Source organism: Stegostoma tigrinum, chromosome 22 (genome assembly GCF_030684315.1).
Source record: "Stegostoma tigrinum isolate sSteTig4 chromosome 22, sSteTig4.hap1, whole genome shotgun sequence".
NCBI lineage: Eukaryota > Metazoa > Chordata > Chondrichthyes > Orectolobiformes > Stegostomatidae > Stegostoma > Stegostoma tigrinum.
Window position 1 is genome coordinate 9,658,999 of NC_081375.1, and position 21,994 is coordinate 9,680,992.

Below are 21,994 nucleotides of genomic sequence, written 5' to 3' on the forward strand. Positions count from 1 at the left end.
TTATGTGTTAAGATGCCCAGAACCACCACCTCTGTAACAAGGACACTTTTCAAGATTTCACTATTGATTTCTCCGAGTTCTCTAGCTTCCAAATCCTTCTCCACAGTAAATACTGACGCAAAATACCTGTCTGGTTTCTCACCCATCTCTGGTGGTTGCACACACTCATTATCTTTAAAGGGCCTTATTCTCTCCCGAGTTATTGTTTTGCCCTTTAATATATTTGTAGAATTTCTTTGCATTCTCGTTAAACCTATTTGCCAAAGCTATTTCATGTCCCCTTTTTGCCTTCCTGATTTCCCTTTATAGCATACACCTACTGCCCTTGTATTCCTTGAGGAATTCACTAAATCCCATCTGTTCATACCTGCCATATGCCTCCTCCTTTTTCTTGACCAGAGCCTCAGTTTCTTTAGTCATACATCATTCTCTACAGCTACGAACCTTCTCACTAACAGGAACATACTTCCTCAGAACTCATGTCATCAATGCTTCAATGATGTTCCTTCTATAAACTGAGAGTGGACATGTTCACAATGTTCAGCATCATTCATGACTCCTCAAATATTGTAGCAGTCAACGGCCAAAGAAAGGTAAAATTGCCATAACCCTACCAGTCCACAGGTTGTTCTCCCATTACAGATATTACTGGTGGTGGTTTAACCAGAGCATTATCGCACCTCAAGCAAAGGCAAAGGCAAAGGTTGCGAAGGACAGTCCTCCATGGTAACCTCAGCTGGTGAAGGAATTGAACCCACACCGTTGACATCCTGCTGCATCACAAACCAGTCACCCAGCCAACTCAGTTAACTGCCCACCCCTCATGTCAAAAATGCAGCAATATCCAGGCTTGTGTTGATAAGTACCAAGTAACATTCATGCCACACAAGTGTTAAATAATGACATTCTTCAACAAGAGAGAATCTAACCATCTCTCGTTGACATTTAATGGCATTACCATTGTTAAACCCCTCACTATCAAGATTCTGGGGTTACTATTGGCCAGAAACTGAACTGGACCAGCCACGTAAATACCATGCCTACTACAGCAAGTCAGAGGCTATGGATTCTACGGTGAGTAAACCACTTGCTGACTCCCCGGTGTCATCTATCATCTACATAGCAGCTGTCAGGAGTGTGATGGAATATTCTTCACTTGCCTGGGTGTATGTAAATCCAAAAACACTCAAGAGTTTGACACCATCCAGGAAAAAAAATCAGGTTTGATTTTTACCACATCTACTACCTCCAACCTTCATAAAAACCAAAAAAGATTGCAGATGCTATAAATCAGGAACAAAAACAAAGTTGCTGGAAAAGCTCAGCAGATCTGGCAGCATCTATGAAGGAAAAAACACAGTTAACATTTTGGGTCTGGTGACCTTCTTCAGAACTCAATGTTCAGAACCTCCAATCTTCACTGTTGTGGTTCAAAATTCTGGAACTTAATTGCTGGTGTCTCTTCGTTAGGTTTTTGCAGGATATCACAAGTACCCAAATTTAGTTCACATATTATTTAGCTTATTATTTGTGGTCCAGCTAGTTCATGGGCTATTGGTCAAGCACTATACTGTGATATTAAATAACATTTACTGCAGCATGCTGAGACAATTTATAAATTGCATTTCACTCATCGTTAAGCAAAAGAATAATATTGGTATGGGAGAAGAGATATTACAAACTCTTGAAACATAATCAATCTTCTGTCTATGACTGTCCACAAAGTAAACTTGAATTAAGTGAACTCAATTTCTGGTCTCCAAAAGCAAATGTGTAAATTCCATTGTGCGTTATTTTTATATCTACAGCCAGATCCTTTAAGTTCTGAGGCTCAACGCTGTGCAAACTAAGTACACATATGCAACCGTTCCTGATACTTCAGCTGCCAACTGGAAAGTTAACTAATTCCTTTGCTATCCAAATTACTGTAACATTTTCTACATATCAAAAATTACTCAGACATCAGTTAGATGGAACAATCTACCACAAATGCATTAAAGGACAGTTATAACATAACTGTGGGAAGTGGGAAATTGATGGATTTGCAGATATGGTTAAGGTGGGAGGCGGTTCATGTATGGCATAAATACTGACATAATGGCCTGTTCATTCATTATAAATATTATGTAGTCACATCAAATCAAAGTATTGCAGAAAATAAAGTAAAATCATAATTTTAAATGGTTACTTAATTATTTCAGTGCCTAGATCCAACTATATCTCAACTGAAAACAACACTTGACCCTGACTCCTATTCAATGGTGATATCAACAGAATTAGTTGACCGTAGATATTGAATATAGAAGAAATAAGCAGCATCTTAACATTCTGTCCACACTGTACAATGACTTAATGCTATGTAATGACCTATATAGCTGAGCATCAACATCCAACAGCATACTGCTTGCAGAGACAATGCTACTCAGTTAGTTTATTGCTCTTGGCTTTCTTCATAGTTCTTCAAATTCAGAAATCCATGTAGTTCTTGCAGCTTGCATCTGCCTAAGCAGGCAACTTGTCCAAAAATTCTCTATGAAAACAAGATGCTGCCATAAATATCTTCTCAGTGGTCTGATAACTGAAGGAAATATTGCTCAAAAGAAGATTGTAATAATGAGACTTATAAATGTGCAAGTGTAGGACCCACTGTTAGTTCTGCGTCCATTTAAATCTTTCTGTCTTCCTTCAAAACAAAATAGAAGGTTTTCATCTGGTCCAGGTTTATAAATGATCATGAATGTCAGCTTTTTGTTTTGCAATTAAATAGAACAGGAACAGAAATGAAGTGGATTCTGTAATGGCATGGCTAATCCACAACTCGAGTTTCACAGCCAGATGATATTTGAAAATCCCTACCTCGTTTCTCCCTTGTGAAAACAGGCTCATTACTGGAATTGTCTGCAGGAGTTGGGAATAACTGGTAATGTATCCATTGTTTTACAAAAAACCCAGGGCATGTCAACAGACTTCATAACCGCTGAATCAAATAATGCACGTCTGCCATTCACACTTTTTAAGCAGCGGTCAATAAAAAGAAATTCACATTCATTTTGATGCAGTATCAATTGCTAATCAATATCTTTAAGTCTCGGTCAATAATGGCATCACCAATGCAGTGCCGCTTCAGTTCCAAACCAACATTCAAGGGTGTAACAATTCACAGTGGGACTGCTTTTAAATTTTTCAAAGTACTCTGTTCAGAATTTTTTGCACTTAGGGTAAAAAAGCTCAAAAAAATTATTTGCAAATTAAAAGCATGGATTTAACGATTATATGTTTAAAACACAGCTCCTTCAGAAAATACTCTGCTGTTCTGTACAGTGAGAAAAAAAGTTTCAACGATTTATTTGGAGGCAAATCTGTCTCTTTGACCCTCATGCAACTCCGCCAGTCCCAGTCATTTGTTTGCAAATGGGAAAAATTATTACTTATACAGCACTGGTATTTCTTTAACACTGTGGGTTTCTTTAAGACTGTAGCCAGTTTTCCAGAATGAAGAGGCGCTGACTCAATTTCTCTCACACACACGACTAAGACAAGAGAAAGCTTTGTATAGAGAAAGAAGGTTCATTACAACTGTTAAATACATCATCACAAAATTCATGAGAAGAGGACCTATAGAAACAGATCACCCTTTGAGTCAAGCTGCTGCCAATACTCTATTAATGAAATAAATCTTGTAATCAGGGAACAGGTGCTCACAGTCAAGCAATGATGACCACATATTTGCATTAGCCACACATGTAAGCCTCATGTGTCTAACTATACTTGTAAGTTTCCTATCTTTTACTTTCAGTTATGCCAAACCATCAGGATAAGTGAATAGAACTCTAGAGCACTGCCATTCTCTATTTGTTTATATTAAGTGTGAAAAACAGCTAAAACAATTTGCCAGGAAGGTTAGTAATAGGCTCTTATAAGAGGAAGTCACATGTTGCCCTGGAAAGGCAGAAGGGAGAGTTTTCTTTAATAGGAGATCATATGCGTTGAAAGGCCTCATTCATTTGAGTTTATTGTGTGACGTAGTGATTTAAGGAACATAAAACAAAATTTATTATATTTAACTAAAACATTTGATTTTTATTGAGGCAGCACTGAAATATAATGGTTGAAACAGAAAGTAATGGTAATCAAAATTCCTTTGTGAAGTAGGACGGATTACTTGGCAAAATAATGCAAGGATTGCTTGGCATGTCAGTAACTCACTCACAATCTGCTGACCAATAAAGAGATGAGTAAAAATAGATTTCATAACGACACTGCCCTTGAGTACTTTGAACAACTTGCTTGCTTTCTTGGCTTAGCTTGGAGGTGAAGTTGTGCATTCAAACTCCCTACATGACTTAAACACATTAACCTAGATTGATAATTCAGTGCTGTACTGAAGGAATGTCATCTTTCAAATGAAGTCATGATCGAATACATGAAAGACATTACATCACACCAAGGTCAAAAATAAGGAAGGGCATTTCGCTCATTTTAATTCATTCAGCCAGAAAATCCAAAAGTCCCCTCATTTCAGAATGCGTTTTTAAAAATAAAAATCCAGGTATTTTTCCCTCTCCTCTATTTGTATAAATTTATTCTACTTGTAGACTAATAAAAATTATCCTGGCTTTAATCTTAAATGCCACTGTTATCAATGGCCCTTATCCTAACCATCTGATTCACTGAAGCAATTGTTCAAATTTAGCGATGATTCCAACCAGTATACCATACACCTTTATAACCCCTCTTAAATGATTCCTTCCCAGGTTGAAAATGCCAAAAGTTTTCAGATTTTCCTCATAATGCAAACCCTAGAAATCAACTTCTACATGTAACACTGGAGTTTGCTTAAGTTGCATATGCCCAGGCAGAAATTTAGACAGCAGACAAGGTATAGTTTGACCAGAGCACCTCACAATTTAGTCATTGCTTTTTCTGACTTGTTTTCCACCATTTTGGTAATGTACATTGCATTGCAGTTTTATTACTGTACTAGTAATCCAGAGACCTGGACAACTGATCTGGAGAAATGAGTTTAAAATCAATGATTAACACTTAGTTTAACAAGTAAAACAAGAATGAAAAACGATCAATAACGGTGACCACAGTACAAGCTAATTGTTGTTAAAGAAGAACCTGGTCTTCTGAAATCCTTTCGAGTAGGAATTGTTAATCAGTCTGACCTACGTGCAACTTCAAACTCATTAACAGCGTAGTTGACGTCCAATCAAAATGGCCACACCAACTGTTCAGTTGTATTAAAATAAAAGAATGGGATAAATAAAAAGGTATTGGATATAACAAAGGACCCCCTGACCAGTTGGACTGCAAGGTCCTCCTCAATAACATGTAAGGACTTATGCTAAAGTCGGGAGAGCATTGTACAGCTCTTTGTAATAGCTTGACAGGAATGCTCACAAATTCTTTCTTTCAGCCAATGTCTCATACTCCGTTTGGTCCCTGTTTATGTTTTGTCACACACCAGAGGCGCTGGCAAGGAGTCAGTAGAATGTTGACAAAAAGAGTTCTCAACACTGATTCCATATCCCATGACTCCTCACTGGATCAGATCAAACAGGGGCAAGAAGGTCATGCTGGTTATCACTTACTGTCCTCTTATTAGTGATGAGGAACAGTACTCCTCTATGCTGAACAGCACTTGGAAAATTATTTTAGCAAGGACATGGAAGATATCGTGTGCGGGGAACTTGAAAGTCCATTGATTTGACCAAGTATGGTATCCAGGACACTGTGAGATATCAAAACAATAGGAATTAAGCTGAAAACTTGCAACTAACACAAGCTGTACTGAGCACAATGAAAGATAGCTGTGTTTGTTGAAGGCCAAATTTCTCAGCCCATGAATTCCTCAGATTAGTGTTCAAGGCCTGACTATCTTTGTTACTTAATTAAGACATTCTCTGCTTCGTAAGGTCAGTACTGGGCATATTTTCTTCTGACTGCAGTGCTCAGTACCATTTGTAACTTCTGATACTGCAATGATTAGATAGATTCCCCACAGTGTGGAAACAGGCCCTTTGGCCCAACAAGTCCACACCGCTCCTTGAAGCATCCCACCCAGACCCATCCTCCTATAACCCACACACCCCTGAACACTATGGGCAATTTAGCATGGCCAATCCACCTGCACTGCACACCTTTGGACCATTCCCACAAGGAGCAAGAACTCGATAACATTCCGGTTTGGACTGATAGGTGACAAATAAAATTCATGCCATGCAAGGACTGGGCAATCTGTTTGTATGCATGTGCATTGACACAGACCAGCTAAATAAATGGTGTGGCTCCACGAATATCTCAGAGGTTTGTATCTTCAACACACAAGTCAGCAATGCAAAGTAATACTCTTTGCTTTTTAAAAGCTGCATTCAAAGTTCTACACAAGCAGATCAAAGCAGCCTGCTTGATTAGCATCCTCTCCCCCTCCCAAACCCTCTCCAAACAACTGGCACACAGTGGCAGCAATGTGCACAATCTACAACCAGAGCAACAACTCACCAAAGCTTCTTCAACAGCAGCTTCTAAACCCATACTCTACTGCCTAGAAGCACAACAGGAAAAGACATATCAGAACACTACAACCAGCTAGCCACACACCAGCCTGACTCGGAAACTGTCCTTTCACTACCATGGATAATAATACGAAAACTCCCTCCTCCGAGGGAGTGCAGGTATATCCACACTCCAAACGACAGAAGTTCAAGAAGGTGGCTCAACAACTTTTTCACAAAGTTAATTAGAAATGGGGAATGTACGTTGGGTTTTACAGCAACACCCACGTTGTGTTCGAGGATAGGTAAATAAAAATTCTAGATTAGTTTCAGCAAGTTTAACAAGTACAGGGAAAACAAAACTCAGAGCTTTAGACACTGCAGGGTATGAAACCAAAATTCATAATCAATCTCAGCAATGTTAAACAACATGTAGAAAATATAGATTCCTACATTGCAATGCTCTGCATCTGAATTTTTCTTCCTGTTAAACCAGTATTTGTCATAGTTCAATCATACCAACATGAATAATGAGTATTGTAAGACAGACAGACCATGTCCAATTGTTACCTCAACGGTCATGTGATAATTTTTAAAAAGGTTTTCAATCCTATGCGGAAATTAGTTCATCATTCTTGAATAATTGTCGGAATTTGTGCAAATCAACAAGCTCCACAAACATCAGTGCTGGCCAAACTCATCTAAAAATTAATGACAAAGCACAAGTTTTGGCTTCTTACATTAAAGCTCCCTACCCTGTTGGATTGCTTACCATGCTTGCCCCTGCTGAGTGGGTTTCTGCCACAAACTGCACAGAAATCAAAGCATTGTAATCATGGAAGGTATTTTTAGCAGTATTGATCATGCACTACAATGAGCTATATCAGATTAAAAAGTGACAGGATTAAAGTAGGTCAACCCGCAAATCTTTTATGGAATTCACTGACCAAGTTAGGTTAATACTCTTATTTCTGAAGAATTGAGAGGCAAGGAAGAGACCATCTGGAACTAGATTTCCTATTATCTCTTTATTAGACAATGTTTCTAACTTTCAAAGCCAAAATGAAACAAGAATACTCCACTGGAAAGTGTATGATGCAGTACTATCATTGTCAGCTAGACTACTGGTGAAAGGGAGAAGATCAAGGACAGACTGCAGAGGAGAACTCTTGTCCGCATGGTAATAAGATTTATATGACCTGTGGGCCCCACATAAGTAGCCAATTCTAACCAGATGCTAACCATGAAATCACATGCATCTCTTCATTACTGGGATTGAAATGAAGAGAGATCCTCAGCACATTGTTGATAGAAGCTCTGACTTTATGGATGTGATTTACACAGAAAGCATGGTTTCATAGTTAAATCAGAGTCCAGGTTCTCTGCATCTCTCCTCTAAGAGGCAGTAAACAAAAAGGGGAAAATAAAACACTGCCAATGCTCCTGACTAACGTCCAGTGACTCCTGCAAAGAAATGTAAATCCATTATTGTTAGATGAGGACTATGGTGTACTTCACCATTTGGAATCAAACATGAAGGATGATTGCCTGGCAAGTAAGAAAAATAATGTGAGAATTGGCACTGTAATAAAAATAGTAGTTCTGGAAAAACCCAGGTCTAGCACCACCTGTAGAGAAAGAAATGAAATATCATTTCAAGTTGAAGTGACTTCTTTGTTACTGAACAGCCAATTTAATTTACCACCATGTTCTTATACTATTATTTCTGTCCTGAAGACTGCTTGCTGCAGCACTCCAGTGAAGCTAAATGAAAAACCCAAAAACAGCAGATGATGGGAACTGCAGATGCTGGAGAATCCAAGATAACAAAGTGTGGAGCTGGATGAACACAGCAGGCCAAGCAGCATCTTAGGAGCACAAAAGCTGACGTTTCGGGCCTAGACCCTTCATCAGAGACGCTCTCTCTGAATTTCGGTCTAGGCCCGAAACATCAGCTTTTGTGCTCCTAAGATGCTGCTTGGCCTGCTGTGTTCATCCAGCTTCACACTTCGTTATCCAAAAACAGCACTTTGTTTTCAGATACATTGTTTACAGTCTTCTGGACTCAACACAAAGTTCAGTAATTTCAGGTCACGAACTCTAAGCTCCAGTATTTTTTTGTTTCATCTGCCATGTACTGGCTTTGACATTTTTGCTTTTGGACAAAGCTATTCATTATTCTTACAATCACACTCATTGTGAACAATAAGGGTAGTTGAGGTGGGCAACATTACAATCTTTGAAAGGTACTTGCGTAGCACTTGAAGTGCTATAAAATTCAAGGCTCTGGGGCTAGTGCTGGAAAACAGGGCTTTTGCAGATTTAGTACATTTTTGGCAGTACAGACTCGATGGGCCATGGAGCTTATTCTGTACTGTAAGATTGTTTTATTAATTGTTTTATTTCTTGTCACAATAGTTATGAAATGAAGACCATCAAGTTTTGACTATTATTTGATTTAAACACGAGACTTTCATGGACTGTTAAGCTTTGGGAAAAAAAAGACTTTGATTTAAAAATGGTTGCAATGATTACTTGACCACGTGTTGTGCCAAGCTCCAGAAAACCAATTTGGAATGAACAAAATTGTCTGAATGACTTAACATTTGCCCAAAGAGACTCAAACTTAGCCAGGTATGAAGAAACGTGCATCTCATATTCTTAAAATAAACATGTCTGATAATTTTCACATTTGAGATAAATGACACAGGTGCAATTATCCAGCTTGGAAACAATGATCCCAGTCACAGGAAGACATGAATGAGGTGTGTTTCAAAAAACGATTTTAGCAGAGTAGCCGAGACAAATTTGTAACAACAGAACTGGAAGAAGTTCTCTCTCTGCTGTCACTCGGGAAGGATAAAATAACTTCTGACTGCACAAATCAAGAAAACACCTGAACACTGAGAACTCAAAAAACTCTGGAATATTTACAGCTGTTGTTGATCCAAAACATTGTCAATGTGGTCTCAGGTTACACTTTACACCTCCAAGACTTAAAACAACATTAGTCACTATTAGAGATAATGGGAACTGCAGATGCTGGAGAATTCCAAGATAATAAAATGTGACGCTGGATGAACACAGCAGGCCAAGCAGCATCTCAGGAGCACAAAAGCTGACGTTTCGGGCCTAGAACCTTCATCAGAGAGGGGGATGGGGAGAATGAACTGGAATAAATAGGGAGAGAGGGGGAGGCGGACCGAAGATGGAGAGTAAAGAAGATAGGTGGAGAGAGTATAGGTGGGGAGGTAGGGAGGGGATAGGTCAGTCCAGGGAAGACGGACAGGTCAAGGAGGTGGGATGAAGTTAGTAGGTAGATGGGGGTGCGGCTTGGGGTGGGAGGAAGGGATGGGTGAGAGGAAGAACCGGTTAGGGAGGCAGAGACAGGTTGGACTGGTTTTGGGATGCAGTGGGTGGGGGGGAAGAGCTGGGCTGGTTGTGTGGTGCAGTGGGGGGAGGGGGCAAACTGGGCTGGTTTAGGGATGCAGTAGGGGAAGGGGAGATTTTGAAACTGGTGAAGTCCACATTGATACCATATGGCTGCAGGGTTCCCAGGCGGAATATGAGTTGCTGTTCCTGCAACTTTCGGGTGGCATCATTGTGGCAGTGCAGGAGGCCCATGATGGACATGTCATCTAGAGAATGGGAGGGGGAGTGGAAATGGTTTGCGACTGGGAGGTGCAGTTGTTTGCTGTGAACTGAGCGGAGGTGTTCTGCAAAGCGGTCCCCAAGCCTCCGCTTGGCTCAGCTTTTGTGCTCCTGAGATGCTGCTTGGCCTGCTGTGTTCATCCAGCCTCACATTTTATTAGTCACTATTATCCTGTTTACTCGAGAATTATGTTTGTCTCTGCTTGATAACGATAATCAATCAATAATGCTTTACTATTTATCTTGGAATTAGTAACTAAATTCGTCCTCCTTTCCTTTAAGTAAGCCTTGTAGTTTGCACCTTATTGTGTTTCTAGTGAATGCCTCATATTGTATTTCTGATGAACAGGTTGACCACATTTAACTGGATTGAGGTATAGCTACATGTGAAAAAGTTCATTCAACCTTTGAGGTCAGTTGAGGTGGTTGAAAAGAGGGGAGCCGATTTATCCTTTCTCACCTAGTCGTAATGTTTGTTCCAACTGTTACCAGTCTCTTGACATTTGTTCAATGACAACTTTATCATTGATATTCTCTAATCCTCTACCTAATTCCAGACCTTCACTTTCATTATTATTCTCCTCTCCCTTTCAATGGTGTAAAATCCATCGCATTTCTACCTTCCTTCAGATATGGACTCAAAACGTTATCTGCCTTCTCTCTACATGCTGCAGATCTCCTGAGTACTTTCAGCACTTTGTTTTTGATTATTTCAGATTTCCAACATTCTTGATATTTTGTTTTTATTTGACTCCTTCAAATATATTTCAGAAAGATTCAGCACCTTATGTAGAGAATAAAAAAGCTCAAAAATATTCAAGAAAAATATTACATAAATGCTGGGACATGATTATGGAAAAAAGAAGTCCTAATTTATGTGATCACAAGACTTTAGGAATTGTTTAAAATCTAGAAAGGAGAAAAAAGTTATCCAGGGCCTTTCATCTCCACAGATCTTCCTGAAGCGTTTCACAGTTGATAAAATACTTTTTGAAATGTACTCAAATGAAATGTAAGAGATATGACTGTCGATTTATGCACGACAGTCACACAAGCCACAATGTGATTATGACCAGATAATCTGATTTTTGTTCAAGGGACGTTGGCTCAAGGATAAATATAGATCAGGACACTGAGAATAACATCACTGTTCTCTTTTAAAATAGTGCCATATAATCTGTCATTTTCACCTGAGGGGGTGACAGATATTTGGTTTAATATCTCATCTGAAAGGCAGCACAGGAGTGTCAGCCTACATTCTGTGCGCCAGGTGTCTGAAGTGGGTCTTGAAAATAGGTACCTAGGAAGAGACCATACAGCTCCTCAAGTCTGGTCTGCCATTTAGATGCTAGTTGATCATCTATCAACACCATCTTCCCATGATATCCATGTCCTATGATGTCATTAGTATCTAAAAATTTATCCCTGTATTGAACATACTCAATGGCATAACCCTCTGGGAAATCCAAAAATCTACAGAATGAACAAATTCCTCTTTATCCAAGATCTGAGTGGCCAGCTCCTGTTGAGCCTGTCAAGAATTTTGCATGTTTCAACGAGATCACTCCTCATTCCTTTCAACTCCAGAGAACGCAGGCCCAGTTTCCTAAATCTATCTTCTTGAACATACCTGTGATCCGATGAATTAGCGGCTTGAGAAATGTTGGCACAGGAATAAATATAGACTGAAATATTTAAGAGACTCAGCTATTCAAATACTTGTCTTCATATTGTCCCATTTGCACCCTACATAAGCCAAATTCACTGCACTTACCAAAGTTCTATACAATTGAAGCAAAGCATTTCTATACCTTTTCTCAAGGTTGCAATAAAGGCCAACATACCATTTGCCTTCTTAACTGCTTGTTACATTTGCAACCATTTCAGTGATGATAAAGACATGCTGGCCCTTTTGGACATTAACAATTCTCAATCTCTCATCATTTAAGATATACCCAGCACCTCTCACCATCCTACCAAGTGCATAACAGTCATTTATCCATTATCCATTTTTCCATGTATCCATGAGCTCTTGCTCACTCAGTCAGCCTGTCCAGATAAACTGAAACCTCTTTGCAATATCCTCAGAACATACATTCTAACATAGCTTTGAGTCATCCACAAATTTAGAAATGATCAAATTTGATCCTCCATATCCAACTTACAGCTAAAGATTGTGAACAACTGGGGCCCAAGCACTCAATGTTGTAGCACCTCATTAGGTATAGCCTGCAGATCTAAGAATTCATCCCATTTATTCTGTTTTCTTGTTGTTAAACAATCTCAATTCATACCAGCACATTACTCTCTCACTTTGGACACTAACCTCCAATGAGGGTCTTCTTAAAAGCTTCCAAAAATCCAAATACACCACTTCCCCTGGTTCCCCTTTATCCAGACTGATCAAAATGCTTTAACAGGTTTGCCAAACATGATTTTACTACCACAAGTCTATGTAAACACTTCCAAATCAATTTATCACTAAGTGTCCAGTTATCAAATCCTTTAGTACAAATTCAAGCATTTCTCCCTTACTAACATCTGGTTAACAACAGCTGAAGTTTCCCATTTTCTCTCTTCCTCTTTCTTCCACGTCGTGGGTTACATATGTAATCTTCTAATCTGCAGGCACCATTCCAGAATCTTCAGTAATTCCGTTGTAATTCAGAGTGGTCACTAACTCTAATAAGGCTGCAGCAAAACATCACTGATGGAAATTTATTTTTTCCTCCAATATGACCAAAAATTACTCGCAGTTGTCTGAAGAACAACCTGTTACATTGCATCATCTGAATTAAACAACTATTCGTCAAACAAGTGACTGGGCAACAGAACTCGGGAAATGTTGGAAACATTCAGGTCAAGTAGCATTTGTGGAGATATTAACAGACAGTTCTTGCTTCAGGTCGATAAATTTTCATCAGTGCTGGCTGCGTGTATCCAGCATGTGCTATATTTTCTTTTAAGTGATCAAGATGTGTAAGCACACCCGCATTATGTAGCTGCAGGTACCTTGGACATTCAGGACCCAACTAAACAAACCTGATGTGGCACAATCTAGTATTATAAGAAAACAAGTACATGAAAATTTATGCTTGTAGTAAGGCAACTTATTTCTTCTCTGCTACTGCATGCAAGTGTTAAGGAGAACCTAACACTTCAGGCTGCTATGCAATGTGGTATCCACATTTAAAGAATCATGACAACTGTATCATATTGTACAGACATTTTAACTTTAGCTACTCTGAACAGTGTTGGTTTTAATGGACAAAGTAATTATCCTTGGAGATAATGGGAACTGCAGATGCTGGAGAATTCCAAGATAATAAAATGTGAGGCTGGATGAACACAGCAGGCCAAGCAGTATCTCAGGAGCACAAAAGCCAATGTTTCGGGCCTAGACCCTTCATCAGAGAGGATAATGATCTCTGATGAAGGGTCTAGGCCCGAAACGTCAGCTCTTGTGCTCCTGAGATGCTGCTTGGCCTGCTGTGTTCATCCAGCCTCGCATTTTATTATAAAGTAATTATCCTTCCCAGTTTAAATCTCCAATATTTTAATATTGAAGATGTATTACAAGGAAAACGAAAGGGAATGAGAAGAACCTCAAAGTCTGTCAAAAGTTCTCTATCACTATATTTTGCTGGCTAGCTACTGTAGTTAGTTGAGAATCCAAGTATAGATAATAGCACGTTCAACTTGTAAATGACTAATTAGGCACTATCGTTTGGTATTTGATTTCAATACAAGAATGTGTTTTAATATTTTTATTAGTTTAGTGGTAAAAATGTCAAAGGTGCAAACATTTCCTGATATTTGCAGGTAATTTATTATCATGGCCACTTAACAGTGGTAGGCATTTGTTCAGTAAAGATGGGCATGCAAAGTACAAATACTAGCATTGGGTGTAAGGTGCTTTCTACTAAAATTACTGCACAACACTAACACTGTTCTATACCTCTGAGGATTCAGTAACTTGTCGTGCATAATACTGCTTTCAGCAAAGTAAAATATTACAATGTTTGATTGGTTGAGAGGAAGCATGTCTCAGAGAATCCTGAATTCATATCTTATTTCATGGCTCACTGGTTAGCACTGCTGCCTCACAGCGCCAGGGACCTGGGTTTGATTCCACCCTCGGGTGACTGGCTATGTGGAGTTTGCACATTCTCCCCGTGTCTGCGTGGGTTTCCTCTGGGTGTTCTGGCTTCCTCCCACAGTCCAAAGATGTGCAGGCCGTGCTAAATTGTCCTGTAGTGTTCAGGGATGTATAGATTAGGTGAGTTATAGGGGGATGGGTTTCAGTGGGTGCTGAGGGTCAGTGTGGACTTGTTGGGCCGAAGGGCCTGTTTCTACACAGTAGGTATTCTATTCAGCACAATGAAAATTTACAATACCCAAGAAAAAGTCACAAGACATGACATTAATGACACTGTATTGTCATCAGTAAGATTGCAATGAAATTTAGAAGACAAATGTTTACATCAAAGGTGACCTCATTATGTCTAATTACAAAAGGATCCTTACCTTTTCTATGCTGTGAAGCGAAGAAACAGATGTTGTTTGAGAAGAGATTGGGTGAAATGAGTCCTCTCTACTGTTATGTTGGTGCTGTACAGACATTATGGGATGTGGTTCTGATCTGTGAGGCAACTGTGAAATGCCAAACGGTATACTTGGCCCCAACATGTGATTCTGTTGCATGCCAGGAAGTGTCCATGATCCCTCGGGCTGCAGGTACTTTGAAGAAGGTGGTGGTGTGTGTCCTGAAGGAATTGGATATGCTGGATTATACACTGGTTGTTGAGGCAGTTGCTGAAAGCCAGAGTTGTTGATAGGTTCAATGGAAGAATTACTGTCATTCAAATTGGGATATTGGCTGTTGTGATTTGCATTAGCTGTAGGAAGATGTACAGGGGGATTTCTGGTCTGAATTTGTCGGTATTGTAACAAACGGGATTGCAGAGGCATCTCATTCAGTTCTTTATTTTCAGTCTGATCTGAAGTTGGTGTCTCTCTTAATAAACCTGGGAATCTAAAGGAAAAAATACAAATGATCATCTTCGTAATGATTTATTTTAATGTTAACATTGATTAATTTTGTTTAAAAATGATTTTAGTTGTTAAATACAACAGTATTAATTGTCAGCTTTCAATTTAATTTCTTGTAATCTTTATCTGATATCAATAAATAAGCACTCTCAGCAAGGTTTGCTTCACGAAAAATCAGGAGACAGAACCTATGGTGAATTTCCTCCCCTGTAGGTGTGAAGGTTAACAGTAATGTTTATAGTCAGCATAATTGAGACCAGCTCAGCACAAAATTAGGACAGAATGTATTATGAATTGTGGGGTTCAGTGACTCACTGTACAAATTTGCTGATACACTGCAACGAGCACGAGGCAAGGAGGGAGAAAGAATAAGTAAAAATTCTGTATTAAGTAGAAAAGAGGTGGTGGCAACCTGATTTACATTCAACTTAGACCTCATACATATCAAAAATGTTGCTTTCTCTCAACTACTCGTCTCCTTTCCTCAGTCAAGTAACTGATATGTGCCAAAGTTTTCCTGTGACTAACTCCTGATGGACAGCATAGTTAGTTTGCACTTCTTCTTCCAAACACCTCAGACTAAATTTGCTAATTTTGAGTTCAGGTATATTTATGAATGCAATTCATGGTGCCCACTTCACCAGGGCTTAGAGTGACTTTTGTCATGCAAATTTCTGCTCTTCCTCCTTATTAAATATGCCATCAGGCTCTTGGGTAATTGTGTTACTGCAGAGATGGGAACATTTGCCACGGCCTGCACCTTGCAGCTTTCACACCTCTGATTAAAGTCCAGTTATACCCCAGTTCAAATGCCAAAAACCAGGCACTAGTCTCTACACTAATTCTTGAGTCTCAAATTTAAAATATAGCACAGAGCAAAGGAAACTTCACTCCCCATTTTAGGTAGGGACCTGGAGATAATGACACTTTTTTGTTCCGCTACAGGAAGCCATATGACCAGACTCAGTCAGTCTGCACTCTCACTGCAGCCCAGGTCAGTGATAGGTTCTGGGTCAAGAAGCACACTGAACAACACAGAAATAATGTGACTGGCTTTCTGCACCGTGTAAGAGTAAGTGCCTTTGTCTTCTCTCTGCTACATCAGAATCAAAATCGCTCACTCACTCGAACATTGCACATGCATCTCACCAAGACTCATGAATTACAACTTTCAGTATTGCATACGCATCATGTGCATTCAATTGCCCTCAGTCACCTCATCCTCCCAAATTACTACAGCATCCTTCCCTGCAAGCTTCTACTGATTCACTAGAAACATCTCAGCACCATTCTTGCAGTGAAAGCCCAATAATTGGTATTGAAGCTTTTTTTTTGTAGTCAAACACTCTTTTTGTCTTATTACGGGAATAGCTGGCACAACTCTTGCCCTAATGTCTCAACAGCACTGAATGACCTAGCTGTAATATCCAGGCTGCTTATATTCAGTCTGCAGGGTGGACTGGGGTCCAAGTCCTGGACTACAAGGAGACAGAAGCCTGAACTCTGGTAGGATTATGCACCTAACTACCCAAGGTCCCTAGGCTAATTCAGGCAGTATTCTGACTAACAGTAGCTGCCATTCAGCCCAATAAAGACTAAAGTATAAACTGCTTTCATATGTTGCATGTCTAATAACACACTACAGTGCCACACAGCAACACGCACACCCTCTATCTGACAGCTGAATTGATTGTTCAGTGCTTCCAATTATCACAACCTGCCTACCTCTCTCTTTGCATTAAGAAGCTATGCAAGTCACACAGGGTGTCAGCCTGTACCTCAGCACTAAATATTCTGTGTACTAAGAAAACAACACAAGTCACACACTGTCTAACTATTCGTAAGTCAATGCTGCAGTCGGTGAATGCATGCTGAGAAAGCACTGTGAAGTATACAGATGCTGGCAGCCTCCAATTAGGTGGTAAATCACTGAGCCCTAGAAAATCAAGCCAAGAGCCAAAAGATGCACGTCCACATGAGTGCAAAAGCCATCCTCTGCAAGTGCATGAGAACCATGCAAAGTGACCTGGTAGGTAAGTACAAGTCTCAGGTGTCTCTGAGGTCCAAAGTCTTGAGGGTCGAAGTGGTGTCCGTGTTGATCAGAGGGACAGTGAGGTGGCTTGTTGATGCTGACTTTCACGGACATAGGGTGAAAGAGGATGGTGGCCATACAGCACGCTGGGACATTATTCTGAAGAAACATTTGTATGAAGGCTGGAACAAACATTTGGCAAGTTGCGGTTGTCAGATACCCATTTTGATTTACAAGTCAGGAACTTGGACCATCTAGTTTTTAAGGGAAACAGAGGAGAATTGCTAGTGGCATATAAATAAGCTGAGCTAGAGATCTATTGAGATACAAATACGTGGAAGTAAGGTAGTTTCTGTTCAAAGGCAAGATTCTGAAGTCACCATTTAAGCTTTGAGAGGATAACTACAGAATGTTTTTTGACATTGAGAATATTTTTAAAAAATTTACACTGTATTTTCTCACCATTACTTATCACACCTGGGAGGTTAAAGTTTTGCCAATCTTTGAACAACAATTTTATTACTGAAAAGGCAGGCGAGTGATATCCATTCTGTTGTGACATTTTGTCCAGGATGTTTCACTGTGTACTTCCCGTACAAAACGGCCACCAATGAAAGTTGCATAAATCTACCCTTATCTAGCTTGTACTTCCAAGAGGAAGGAAGGTTATGATGCAGCACCAACTTTGAAAAGGAATCAACTAAAAAGTCAATAAATAAAAACATGTTTGTATTTTTCTAAATATACGTGGAGTAGATTCCTCTTCTAAGAAATGTTTCGATGCGTAATATGATTGATCTCCAGACATGCATTTTCAAGGTGAGCAGCAGGAACGGGAAATATTTTAGTCCATTCATTGATCTCATATTTCCTTTTGTTCAACTGAAATTAATGTACAACTGTGGCCAGACAGTGCCTAAATTTGGAACTGTGAAAAAAACCTCAGATCCCAATTCAAGTCAACAACTACTTGTCAAGGATCAGACCAAAAGTCCGTCAAAATATACTAAGAAGCCAGCCTAGATCCTAACTTTTTCCTATTTTAAAGTTACGTGCAAGGTGCTGCATTCCAGATGTAATTCAATTGGTCACACTACTTGGCTTTAAGTGATATACACTTTATTTTTACACTAAAGTTAAAATACAGAGAAAATAGAAAAGAAAAGAATTGACCTAATTGTACCTTGATCAAAATGATTAACAAAATAATCTATATTAACTACTAATAATTAATTGTTCCAATTTAGCAACATCCCATAATTATACCCTTGGCAAATGTAAATTCAGTAAAACAGATCATCTCACATGCAATTTTAGCATCAGGAAGAGAACCCCAACTTATAGCTGTAACAGAGAGAGGAATAACAGCTTTCACATTGAGCTTCCAGGCCCTAGCAACAGCAGAAAACTGAAACCAAACATCCCGGTTCCGAGGGAGCTTGACTCCATTCATTCAGGCTGCTTTTATTGTTCCAACTCCATTAAAAAAAAACCTTCAGGCTTCACTAGCCATTTACTTCATTGGCTTGGAGCAGACCACTTGGTGCCTTTGTCTCAACCTTTCTTCATAAATTAAAACAAAACCCAGGACAAAATATACCTCTTAAAACCATTGTATTGTCACACTATCTTCAAATATAAGGCTCAAAGCTTATCTTACTTTCAATTCTACAAATCTACTTCATTTCCTCAATTGTGGCATTGTGTCTCGCCTTAGAAATTCTGGCAAAAGGTAGCTTCATCAACATTACTACTAAAGAAGTAGCTGTGTTCTAGCCTAAATGCTTTGAAATAGAGTCACAAAATTATTGCAGTGCAGAAGAAGCCATTCAGCTCACTGGGTTTGTACTGGCTCCCCAAGTGAGCATTCCATTACAGTAAAGACATTACCTTTGATATGTTGGCCCTTTTTCCTCTTCAGGGTTATTGCCTTGTTTCCACTGCCCTTTGAGAGCATGTTGTGAATACCTGACTTGTTGCTGGGATGGATGAGTGAATTGCTGAACTTGGTGAGGATATGATGGACACCCTGCATTGGCATAGTCCTGATGCTCATTCCATGGGTGAATTCTTGAATGCTGCCTTATGAGATCTTCAGATGTGTTGGTGTGTAATGAATCTGCAAATGATAACAATAAAATGAGATCAATGGGGCATTTTTGCGGACTACAAGTTACTGAATTTTTAAAAATATCAATAATGACTGAAATAGTCATTGAGACTGGTGATGAAATAACTCCCAAAGAAGGGAATTCTGTAGTAAAATAATAATAATAATAAACATGCAAAAACAATTATTTCATTGATTTTAAGTCAATTTCCAATGCCAAGCTCAAACTCCTTTCAGTCAAATCTCAAATAAATGAGAAATGTGATACACACATACAAGTTTTGCAAGTTCCCAGGGTATCAATATGTTGCATATTTAGCATATCAATTTTGGTCTTCAGTCATTATTAAGTCAGTAAATAATCCCGCAAACAGTAAATGAAAATGAGGTGGTTAAGATACTGGGAGAAGTCACTGCTCTTCTCTGAATGAGGATCTTTTCGGTCTGTTAAAATATTCAGGCAGGACCTACATTTAGTGTCTCAGCTAAAGACTGCCACTTCCAGCAATATAACTCTCCATCAGCACTCTGCTCAAGTGCCAGCTCAAATTATGCACTCAAGTCATGGGAGTGGTATTTGAATAACTAAAATCATTACACATGCTTGAGTGATTCAATTTACAATTTTTACAACTCACTATCCAAAAAAATACATTTCTTGGTCATGGCATTGGTCAGCAAAATGGTCATCAACAGAATCAAGTTACACAGGTACGTACTGAATGTGCTTTTCAAGAAAAAAAGTATTTTGTACCTGATTTTGGGTACACCAACAAAAGATTACGACAGATGAACACAGCAAACTAAGATGTGTTTTTCAATGGCTGAAGTTAAAAATGTCTCCAGTTACTAATTTAACATTTATCTCAATTCCAATAGTGGAAATGTGAAAACCTTCAACTTGAAACTCCCAATTTCAGATATCTCTTTGCCAAACAGATCAATCCTTCAAAAATAAAAACAAAAAATGCTGGAAAATATCACCAGCTCTGGAAGCATCTGAGGAGAAGGAAAAAGCGAGGATTTCAGTCCAAAGACCCTTCTCTTCCAGCTTAAGATTCAACTATTAACTTTGTCTCATCACAGATGATGTCGGACCTGCTGAGTTTCTCCAGCACTACTTTTATTTTAGATTTCCAGCACCTGCAGTAATTTACTATTATTCAATCCTTCAGAAATTTGGTTCTACCATACACTGCTCTGATAACTTGCACAGGAGCGTGTGGGTTATAGGGGAATGGGTCTGGGTGGGATGCTGCAAAGGGGCGGTGAGACTTGTTGGGCCGGAGGGCCTGTTTCCACACTGTAGGGAATCTAATCTAATCTAATGTTACATTTCCTGGTCGGGTATATGGACAAAGTTGATTTGCTACTTAACTTTCTAGTCACTGGACTGAGGTCCATGTAACTTAGTCAATGTGAAACTGTTGGACAGCCTGTTAGGTTGGCCTAAGTACCTACAACAGAATATAAGGTAGCCTGAATCTTAAGAGCAAATTGAGTCTTTTGCCTCTGCAGAAACGCTTGCAAGGATAGCCTCTGTATCCAAGTCCAGGGACCTTTAACAGCAGTGCTTCAGGCATACAGAGCAGAAAAAGCAGCATCAAAGGAGACACTTTCAATCTAATGAATGAAACTACAGCTTTAGGCAGAGGAGATGTTGCAGAGATCTTTTGTCAACAAATCATATTATGTTCTACTTTACATTTCCCCACACCTGCCATCCCAATTAATAATCAGTCCTTTTACAGAAAAGCCTCCCGTTCCCTTAGGAATTTCATACAGCAATCAACTAGGGCTCAAAAGCCATTGCTGATTTTTCCCGAAGCCGTAAGATAACGACTCCTTACAAACAGAAGACATTTAAAGTTATGTGCATTTTTGGCTATTTATGTCAAGTGATATAAATTTCAAAGTCATTGGTTGTCCTTCAATTGCCTCATTGGACGATAATTGGAAGTAACCTCTGGACAATTATATATGACAATGCTGTAACTCTTCAAGGAGAGTTTCGCAGTGTATTTGAAGTATTTTCTTTGTCTTCACCTGAATGTTGGCCAGGATCTGGCAGCGAATTAGAATAAAAAGGGTATTCAAGAGTAAAATAAAACTTCTGTTGTCTAGTACAGAAAGATTCATTCAAAAAGAATAAAGGTCAATAACAGCAGTAGTGCTGTTATTAAATTTCCCAGCAGTCTGGGGTGAAAAGACGTTCTGAGTAGCTTAGGAATCAGGAGAGGAAGTGCTCTGGAAGCAAAAGGCAATTGAGGAGTCAGAAAGCGAGAGGTTCAACAAAGCTATTGAAGAAATAAGTTCAAGGAACCCATTATGTAATCAAGCAGAGTTAGCAGCTTGCTTAAGGGTTTCAGAAAGAGACATTAACGAAAGAAAATAGCAGCGATTGAATGCAGAAATGGATCAAGATGAAATCAATTAAAGCGTTTCAAGATGAACAAGGAGTTTTAGTGGGGAGACGGGGTTGACATTTCATTGATGTTCACCTGAAAGATCGTTGTGGGGTAAAAGGGTTGAATTTTTTTTCTGAAATCTGCAAAAAAAATTTCAAATAGATTTTGTATGCTGTAACAGTTTGTATTTTTCTGACGAGTGCAATAATTTTTTTTTAATGATCTTTGGTTAAAAGTACAT

General features: G+C 39.1%; 1 protein-coding gene across 7 annotated transcripts in view; it reads right to left on the reverse strand.

Annotated features, from left to right (window-relative positions):
* Window positions 1-21,994, reverse strand: part of helz (helicase with zinc finger) — a 279,455-nt gene that overhangs the window by 29,053 nt on the left and 228,408 nt on the right. For all 7 annotated transcript variants that reach the window (XM_048554824.1, XM_048554822.1, XM_048554823.1 and 4 more), the window contains 2 exons: window positions 19,126-19,354; window positions 14,679-15,186 (listed from right to left, as the gene is read on the reverse strand). In XM_048554824.1, the coding sequence (XP_048410781.1) occupies window positions 14,679-15,186; window positions 19,126-19,354 (737 nt within the window). The remainder of the gene's footprint in view (window positions 1-14,678; window positions 15,187-19,125; window positions 19,355-21,994) is intronic.